The sequence below is a fragment of the Mastomys coucha genome, unplaced genomic scaffold (genome assembly GCF_008632895.1).
Source record: "Mastomys coucha isolate ucsf_1 unplaced genomic scaffold, UCSF_Mcou_1 pScaffold15, whole genome shotgun sequence".
In the NCBI taxonomy this organism is placed as follows: domain Eukaryota; kingdom Metazoa; phylum Chordata; class Mammalia; order Rodentia; family Muridae; genus Mastomys; species Mastomys coucha.
Window position 1 is genome coordinate 154,592,184 of NW_022196897.1, and position 10,138 is coordinate 154,602,321.

The 10,138-nt window shown below is 50.2% G+C and overlaps 1 protein-coding gene across 10 annotated transcripts in view; it reads right to left on the minus strand.

Annotated features, from left to right (window-relative positions):
- The window catches only part of Nfatc2 (nuclear factor of activated T cells 2), a 134,321-nt gene that overhangs the window by 57,016 nt on the left and 67,167 nt on the right, over positions 1 to 10,138 (minus strand). For all 10 annotated transcript variants that reach the window (XM_031372843.1, XM_031372844.1, XM_031372848.1 and 7 more), the window contains 2 exons: positions 2,687 to 2,889; positions 1,377 to 1,549 (listed from right to left, as the gene is read on the minus strand). In XM_031372843.1, the coding sequence (XP_031228703.1) occupies positions 1,377 to 1,549; positions 2,687 to 2,889 (376 nt within the window). The remainder of the gene's footprint in view (positions 1 to 1,376; positions 1,550 to 2,686; positions 2,890 to 10,138) is intronic.

Below are 10,138 nucleotides of genomic sequence, written 5' to 3' on the forward strand. Positions count from 1 at the left end.
CCAGTCTCTGCAGCACCCTGCTGTCTCCCCTGCCCTGCCCACTTCTCTTACTTCTGCCTCCCTCTCCCTGCCACTGAAGGAAACGGTTATATAAGGGCAGAGTGAACTTTTACCACATCCAGTAAAATAAGGATTGAGATGACTTCGAAAGGAATTTAATGAGAAACATGATTACAACATAAAGTTTCCTTAAAGATAGGCTGAAAGAGCAGAGAAGCAGTTTTTAATCTCTGGAGCAATGTTTACTGCCCCCCCCCATTCTTTTTAAAAGAATGACTGAACTTTCAAAAAATGTAACTGATATCTAGCCCCTGGCCTAGGCCTATAATCCCAACTGCTCAGGAGGCTACGGCAAGAGAATTAAGAGTTCAAATCTAGCCTGGACAACTTAGCAAGACTCTCTCTTCTTTAAAAAAAAAAAGTGTTTGTGAGAGTGTTGGAGACATAGCTTGGTGGTAGGACACATGCCTGACATGCACAAGGTCCTGGGTTCAATCCCCAATACATCATGCATGGATACACACATGCATACCTACACACCTGAGCAAGAGGTCACGGGGATCATAGCAACACCCCGCTGGACATGCCAGCAGCTCGCAGCGACTGCTTTTGAAGCCAAGCCTGGTTCTGTGCTCTGCTCGGCCTCTTCCCAAGAACTTGTCTTTTATACCAGGCTCTGAAATTTTTCTCCGTCTTTGGGGGTGGGGCCTTTATCTTCACTAAACTATAAGTTTTGGGGGCAGAGAGAGTCCTACTGTTCTGTGAATGCCCGACACTTGGCATGACCCCTGACCATGACCCTAGACAGACTTCAGACCGCAGGCAGGGACAGGTGGAAGGCTGGGGTGCAGAGCCACTGTCTGCAAGGTTCTGAGGTTCCAATCCCAGCCTCATCTCTTCTAGGCACAGGCACCAGATACTCAGTCTTCTAGCCTGTAAAATGGGTATAATGGTCCCAGCCAATGACCTGGGGTTGCTGTGAGCACATGGCTAGCTGCTTTCCAGGGCATCTGCAGAGCCACAGCGCAAAGCCAATGCCACACCATTGTGAATCTCATTAAGTGGAGGGAGGACAAAAGGAGGGAATGGGATATGGGCTCCAGGAACTGACGGCAAATGTATCTGCACTTCTGAAGACCAACACAGAATTTAAACTTGTCACATGTTCTAAACAAAGCCACCAACCCCTCTTAGCTCCATCACTTGCTCTATGTCTTTATTTCCTGAGAGAACTCTCCACAAGCAGACAGAAGCGGACGTCAAAACCTCCCAGGTACACTGTCTGGCCTTCGGGTCACCACAGACCTGTGGATTCCTGTAGGCCACCAGCCCAGGGTGGATGCTCACGTGTGGCCCCTCCCGCAGCCCTGACTTACAGCACTCAATGGGGTTGGACGCAGCCTGCAGGGAGACGATGCGCCCACTGGGCTCTGGGACGTGCACGCGGAACACCAGGCGCACGCGCGTGTTCTTCCGGCCGATATCTGTCTCGCCTTTCCGCAGCTCGATGTCAGCGTTTCGGAGCTTCAGGATGCCTGCACAGTCGATGCTGCACAGAAGAGAGCCCAAGGTGGTGAGAACCATCTCACTGCGCAGAAAAAACTACCCACAAACCCTCCTAAAGTGGCCAAGCAAATGCCTTCTCCCTCTAGCCACAGTATGTGTGTGTGTGTGGGGGGGAACTGCAATGTCCCCCTGGGCATTACAACCTGGTCAAGATGCTGCAAAGAAAGAAAAAGAGAAAGAGAGAGAGAGAAAGAAAGAAAGAAAGGAAGGAAGGAAGGAAGGAAGGAAGGAAGGAAGGAAGAAAGAAAGAAAGGAGGGAAGAAGGGAGGGAGGGAGGGAGGGAGGGAGGGAGAGAGGCAAAGAAAGGAAAGGAAGGAGAGAGAGAGAGAGAGAGATTTCACAGAGTACTTGGACAATCTCCCCAGTGGAGATTGCTTCTCTAGGGAGAATTTTCATTTCAATGCCTCTATTCTCAAAAGCACCAACAAAACTCAAGAAGAGCAGCTGGAAGAACTGGCCAGGGCTATTCCACAAATATCAGAGTATCCCGGTCTTGAATTTAACAAACAAGTTCCAATCAACCATCTCTCAGAGGACTCTGGCGTGAGACAGAGAAGAGAGAAAGGGAATATGAACTCCAGTGCTGGGGACATCACAGCCAGTGCCCCCGAGTTCTCATATGCTCCCTCTACAGCCTCACTATAAGTCAGAGTTATGTCCTCATAGAAGGCTCTTGGATGCTGACATGTGTGTGCCATATGGCCAGCTTAGCCATAGATGTAAGTGCTATATAAGTGGCCTTTTGTATTGTCACTAAAATTTTTCTTTAGGTCCCACTGATGTTTGGTTTAGTTTTTCATTCATTTATTTATTTATTTTTTTGAGACCAGATCTCATGTAGCCCAGGCTAGCCTAGGACTCAATATGTAGCTAAAGATAGTTTGAACTCCAGATCTTCCTGCCTCCATCTACATCCCAAAGTGCTGGGACTACCTACAGGTGTATGCCACCATGCCTGGCTTTCAAATAAGACTTCTTAAATAGAAAAATCAGACAGGTACTCCAAGATCGGGCAGTGCCAGCAATGGCAGTTGTGGTCTCCTCATAGAGATTCCCTTCGACCCTGTCACTGGGGCCCTGCTTTTTTCCCCAAGAAGCCCCCAGTGCTGCTCAGCCTTACGTGGCCCTCATGTTGTTCTTGGGCTCCAGGGGGATCTCCAGGACCTTGGTGTTGCCCACAATCTTCTCATAGCTAGTGGTGGTAACCGTCTTTCCGGTGATCCTGTGTACTTGGTAGAAGGCGTGCGGCTTCAGGATCCTCTCATCGGCTGTCCCAATGAAGATCTGAAGCCCCAGGGGCTTGCTCTCCATGTAGCCGTGGAGCTAAAGGAGGAAACAAATCTTTACTGTGCAGGGTAGGATGCTGTAGTCTGGCCACCGGAGAAGACCAGAGAAGCCTGTGGTAAGTGAAAGAGTGGGGGGTTGCTGCATGCCTGGATGAATGCATGACCAGAAGCACGCTTGGTGTCCAACAGGAAGAGACTGTTCAAATACGTTACAGGGGACCTCCTGTAAAATGGATGCTAAGGGGTCAGAGAGGGGATCAGAGGGGATCACTGGCTTCGCTCACAGGGGACTCAGGTTTGAATCCTTGCACCACATGGAGGCTCACAACCATCTGTGACTCCAGTTCTAGGGGATCCTATCCCTCCTCCTGGCCTATGCAGGCACCAGGTACATACATGGCACACAGACATACACACAGGCAAAACACTCATGTATGTAAAACACACACACATGCACATGCACACATACACTGGACTTTTAAGGAGCCACAAGAAACAATACAAATCAGAACGATGTTTGTGGAGAAACTGCTTAACCCCTGGCAAAGGGTCAGGAACGTGAGGACAGAAAACAACTTGAAGACAGTCCCCCCCTCACCCCCCCCAATATCCATGGGCAGGTAACAGCAGCTATGGGGGAGGGACTCAAGAGGCCACTTCCCTCTTTGAGTGTCTGCAGGAAGTTAATGGTAACTGGGGAGGAGAGACCTTTCTTCAGTGGTGCAATTGCTATAAGGTGCCCTGCGCTATAGAAACAGCACGGATAAAACTCACTGGGTAGTCAAAATAAGCAAGCAAATAAATAAAGAGAAATGGAAGTGGGAGGGGCTAAGTGGGAGGAGGGATGGGAGGAGGTGACAAGGGTGGATGTGATAAGATGCACTGTACTGGTATGAGGAGACCATAATGAGACAATTAGTGCATGTGATCAACACATGCAGATACAAATAAAACACATCAGAGGAGAACGGAACAATGTGAAAATAAGCATGGTGAAAATCATAACTACTGTATGAAGGGGGGAAGAGAGAGAAGATGGCGGAGGGGGGAGACGGAGAGAGAGAGACAGAGAGAGACAGAGAGAGACAGAGAGACAGAGAGAGACAGAGAGAGACAGAGAGACAGAGGGACAGAGAGAGACAGAGACAAAGAGACAGAGAGACAGAGAGAGACAGAGACAGAGAGACAGAGACACAGAGAGAGACAGAGAGACAGAGAGAGACAGAGAGACAGAGAGACAGAGAGAGACAGAGACAAAGAGACAGAGAGACAGAGAGAGACAGAGACAGAGAGACAGAGAGACAGAGAGAGACAGAGACAAAGAGACAGAGAGACAGAGAGAGACAGAGACAAAGAGACAGAGAGACAGAGAGAGACAGAGACAAAGAGACAGAGAGACAGAGAGAGACAGAGACAAAGAGACAGAGAGACAGAGAGAGACAGAGACAAAGAGACAGAGAGACAGAGAGAGACAGAGACAAAGAGACAGAGAGACAGAGAGAGACAGAGACAAAGAGACAGAGACAGAGGGAATGAGAGGAGGGGAGAATCCAGAGAGAGAAAGAGGGAGGGAGAGAGGAGGGGGAAGCCAGAGAGAGAGAGAGAGAGAGAGAGAGCAGGCAGTGAGTGATCCTTTGATCCTAGCACTCAGGAGGCAAAGGCAGGCAGATTTCTGAGTTAAAAGCCAGCTTGGTCTACACAGTGAGTCCCAGGACAGCCAGGGCTATACACAGAAACCCTGTCTCAAAGAAAAGGGGAGGGAGGTGGAAGGGAGGGGGTACCCGGAGACACACAGCTCTTGATACCAGAGGTCACCAAGGTCACCTGGGAAGGTCTGCAGACATAAGTCACTTTTTAACATGACGATATCCCCGTCATCATATTAATTTTATGCTTTTAAAAAAGAAAGAGCAAGACAGTGGTACAAATCAATCAAGTCAAAATGAATTAAGGGCCCGAAGAAAATGTTATCACTTAGCAGACCAAAGGTCAGCCTGTGGAAATCTACAGATTCTTGAATGTCCACAAGGAAGGCTGCTGAGACTGAGTGCCATCTCCAAAAGCTACCCCCAACTTGGTGTTACCATCATAAAGAGCTTAGAGTCACAGCCAATGAGCATGCACACTCATTAGACAATAGATGCCCCGTGACCCAGTTATGACTGTCAACATACAAGCTGGAGAACCCTCTCCCATGAGGGAGGCATGCCCAGGAAAGCTCGTAACCAAAGCAAAGCACTAACGGTGGGTTCTACAAACACGCGGGGCTAACGCAATTGGCTCTGATAATGCCGTCCTAAGCGGCAGTTTAAAAAGCAAATATTCAGACTGCGGAGATGGCTTGGCGGTTAAGAGCACTGACTGCTCTTCCAGAGGTCCTGAGTTCAATTCCCAGCAACCACATGGTGGCTCACAACCATCTGTAATGGGATCTGGTTGTGTCTGTAGACAGCGACAGTGTACTCATATAAATAAAAATAAATCAATCTTTAATATTAAAAAAAGCAAATATTCCATGGACTGAACCCAGAAAGTCCAATATATGTTGTTGGGGACGGGGAGAGGACCCAGAGAGCTGGCTCAGTGGGAACAGGCCCTTGCTGCCAATCTTGATGGTCTGAGGGGCTCCCCAGGACACACAACCCTCAGGGGTCCCTCCAACCTTCACAAGCCACCTATGGTTTGTAAATAAATGTGTGTTTTTTTTAAGGAGAAATAAATGTCAAAACCTACAACTTATAAAACAATACAGAACATTTCTATCTATTTGCACATCCACAGGTGAAGAGAAGGGGATTTAGAAAGACGCATGCACGCTGTTACCTCCCCCGAAACCCGGAAGAAAAGGAACCCAAGACTACAGAGTGACCAGAGAGGGTGTTGACTTCATTCTCCATGGTACAAGAGGAATATATAATGAGGTATACACTAAATAACAAAAGACAGCAATAGGACCAGGCTCCTCCCAGCCTCCTCCCCATCCTTCTGTCCCTCCATTCCTAAACTGCACATTGAAGAGGCCCGTGACAACGGATAAGTCCCATAGAACATCAGCAGGGTCCCCTGTCGCAAAAGAACACAGAAGGGCTCAGGGGCACAGCCTAGAGTGAGGCTGCTCAGTACAGAGCCACCAGCCACACATGTGGACTGTCTTAGCAGAGGCGGCCTGAAAAACACAGCCTGAGCCACCCGAGAACGGAGTCTAACTGAGGGATTTCCCAGATCTAACTGGCTTGTGGGCATGTCCACAGAGGAGGGTATCTTTATTGCAAATTGATGTGGGAGGGCCCAGCCTCCTGTGGGTGCCACCATTCCCTAGGCTGCACCTGTGGGCTACATAAGAAAGCTGAGTAAGCTTAAGCCTGTGAGGCAGCCAGGAAGCCGTTCTACCTCAAGCCTCTGTTTGAGTTCCTGCCACTTCTTCCCATCTTGCTTTCCTGTCCTGCAATTTTATCCCAGCAATAGGGTAAAACTGGAAGAGCTTCCGAGTCTCACTCAGCATATTTTAAATGTCCACTGGCCACATGTGGCTAGCAGCCACCACAGTGGCCAGTGTGACTATCAATTTCTGCCCATCTTCCGATAGCACTCTGTTGAATGGTATAGGGACTGAGGCTCCAGTGCCCTGCTAGAAGCCACACAGAGACAGGTTGGTCATGGGAGCCAAGCTGGGGGATGGCCTGCCTTTCTTCTTGCCTGCCTGCCTGCCTGCCAGGCTGACACCCACAGCAGTGACAGGAGTGGCAGCCTCAGGCAAAGGTGAGATCCAAGTCAAAGCCACTTGTCTGGAGGTCACCCACGGCTCTCTCGGTGGCACCAATCAGACAGAGGGAAGGCCCACACCGAGAGAAAATTGCTTCTTGTTGTGAGGGCTTTGCGTGGGGACCAAGATAAGTGTGTTTTCTAATTGGCTTTCCTGGTTCATCAGGGGTGGCAAACAGGGTGCTACGGTGCCAGCAGAAAGCCTGGCAGGGCGGCCATGTTGATGCCAGACTGCTTCCTCTTCCCGTGACAAGAGCAGAACGGCGCGGGGAAGGACACATGGGGAACAGCTGGACTGCGTGTGCTAATCGAGTCCAGCCACTCGGTCCCCTCCCTTGTTGGCACTCCAAACCAAGCCTCCATTGCCCCTCTTTTGGGCGTCTGTCAACACTGATTGCCTCTTCTGGCCTTTTGCAGAGTAGTTGAGTAATCTTTTTAAATGCAAATCAGATCTGGGCTCTCCCCTGCTTCCAACCCTCAGAGGACTTCCTGTGGCCTCAGACTAAAGTCCCAACTTAGCTGCCACCTGAATTTCCCCAGACCCCAATGTCAGCCCAGCCTTCTCCTTCCACCCTGCCAGGTTTCTGGTTCCTCCTGTTGCCTCACCGAGTACAGTCTGACCTCAGAGCCTTTGCACAAGCCATTGTCTCTGTCCCGATACAGATTTTCACTGTTTTTCTTTTCCAGATAAACCACACCATTGATCTATGCCCAGGGCTCTGTTTGCCCTGTGAGAAGCAACCATCCAATGCCCAGGGATTAGAAGCCAGCTGATACCACTTGTGTCTCCAGTCTCAATAGGAAGCGTTTCACAACAAAATTGCCAAATATTAATTGGAAAGGTACGTGTGTGCGGGCGTGCATGCGTGTGTGCGTGTGTGTGTGTGTGTGTGTGTGTGTGTGTGTGTGTGTACAGCAAGGGACCTTGGGTGTCATCCTCAGGCACCACCTATATTTTTGAAACAAGATCTCTCCCTATCCCTGAACTCACCAAGTAGGCCAGGCTAGCTGGTCAGCAAATCCTAGAGATCTGGCTGCGTCTGCTGCTCCAGCACGGGGGTTCTAACAGCGCTACTATACACAGATGTCGGGTTTCCTGGGTTCTGGAGATCAAACCTTCTTACATGCAAAGCAAGCGCTTTACCTGCTAAGCCAACTCCCCAGCCACTGAGAGAGGCTTTTTTTTTTAAGAATCACCTCTTATCATGCTCTCCAAAGCGCGACTTCTCTACCAATCTCCCCATTTAGTCACACACTCATCTCCCCACGTGGCTCCCCACACCTGAGCCTGAGTTCCACAGTCACGGGGACCTCACATACCCTATTGTGATGGCTAGTGAGTGTAGGTTAGTGGAATGAATGTTCACCTTCAGCCATGACGGGGCAGCTCACAGTGCAACCTGCCTCACACCACACACAGCACTCGGTGGCTCACACACATCAGACGTCTCTACCAAGGACGGCCAGCCAGCACCTACTTTGCAAATGAAGAAAGCTAAGGCATGTTAAGGTTGAACAAGGCACCCAGTCAACACAGGTCTTAGAGGACAGGGCCAGCGTGTGAAGCTACACTCTCTGACCCCACCAACCAAACTCTCCACACAGTGGCTTCTGCCTTGCTCCTTCATCTGAGTCTCCAAGTAACAGAGTACAGGTCCCCAGGGGAACAGGAGCGGGTGCCAGGGGACAATACCAATTGTGCTGTTTGTACTGATTGAGAGGAGGTGAGAAGGGAGTGGGGAGAGATGCAAGGAGAAGGTGGGGGGTGAGGGAGCCAGAGCCAAAGCAGCTAGAAGGAACCAAATGGTTGTTCCTTTAGAGGCAGCTCATGGGGCATGGAAACTACCACCCATGATCCCGGAACTCAGGAGACAGAGTGGAACACAATCAAAACAAAGACAAAAGACAAAAAAAACCAAAAAAACCAACTGAGTCAAGTCTGGGCTGCTTAGAGATAGCCCATTATTAAAAAAAAAAAAGACAAGCATTAGTCCCCAAGTTCAAACCTTAGCACCATGTGCAGTGACATGCATGGGTAATCACAGCCCAGGGAGGCAGAGACAGGGGGATCCCTCTCTAGGACTCATGGCCAGCCAGTATAACTGAGTTGGTAACCTTCAGGATCAGTGAGAGACAGTCTCAACAAAAACAAGATAAAGGAGCGCCCGAGGATGACACCCAGTGTTGACCTCTGACCTCCACACCCACGTGCACACACAGGTCCCTTTCCTTCCACACCTACAAAAGAGACATCACCCTCTTCTTCTGGGAAGCCATGGGCATCTCTGGGAATGGAAAGAAGCCCTCTGGCTGATGGAGAGGCCTGTTACAATAGACAGAGCAGGGTTGTCCATGGCATCAAAACTGCATGCGTGTCAACTCCAGTCCACTTCTTAGGAGCAGTGGGACTCTACAAAAGCAGCTCGATGCTCAGATGGATGACGGGCATGTTCACTTCACACATCCTTTTGAAGGCTCACTAGATGGCCTTCACAGGTGCCCGAGCTTACACAGATACCATGAAATGATAATTCTTAGACTAAGCAGAGGATGCCACTGAGGGCTCAGTTACAGTCCCCAACAGGGGAGCCAAAATAGGCAGAAAGGCCAACCACAAACAAGCTAGGACTGCTGAATATAGGTGCCATCTACCCAGGGTGGCTCAACAGCCAGGGGCATGGGGCCATAGCAAGTGGAGTAGCCAGGTAAGAAATGTCCTGTCTTGCATGAGAATGTAACCCACTTCCTCCCTGGTGCCCAGGGCCTTCCTGTCCCCATAGCTCGGTCTTGGAGCAGCACCTTCCACCAGCTCCCTGCAGGTCTGAGAAGAATAGCGTGTGGCCACTCACCCCCTCCTCCCAACAGACAGTTGACCAGGTTCTCACAAACCCAAGCTCATCTTCCCAGACAATGTTTCAGACTCCTTGTCCTCACCACAGGGAGACCTATGCCACATAATTCTCTAGTAGTCGTTTCTAGTGTCTCCAGAGGAGCGGTCTTGGGGGTGGCCTGGGGCAGCAAGGCTACCTCTAATCTGCGAGATGAGACGCTCTGGTGGCCTTGGTGGGGAAAGAGACTCTACTCCCTGGGGTCAACATTTTTGTGCACGTGACACCCCAAGGACTAACAGTTCTGAGATGCCATGTGTTTGTGCACATTCCGCCGAGGTCTTAGTGCATGGGTGACTCGTGTCCATGCTCGAGCCTCATGTAGCTCCACTAAAGTGGTAGGACCAACAAACTGCAGGCAAGGGCATAAAGGGGTTAATAATCTATCCCAGCCTTGCCCTTCTCACTCTGCTACTTGAAATCAGATAGGGGCAGGGGGAGTCTTTGGAGACTGGACTTTTCTTCACCTGTTCCCATAGCAGCTTCTTTGTGAACCAGCCCAGCTCCACCCAGGGGACCTGAGCACTGCACTGGCTGAGTGAGTGAGCGCTGCACTGGCTGAGTGAGTGCTGCACTGGCTGAGTGAGTGAGCGCTGCACTGGTTGAGTGAGTGCTGCACTGGCTGTGTGAGCGCTG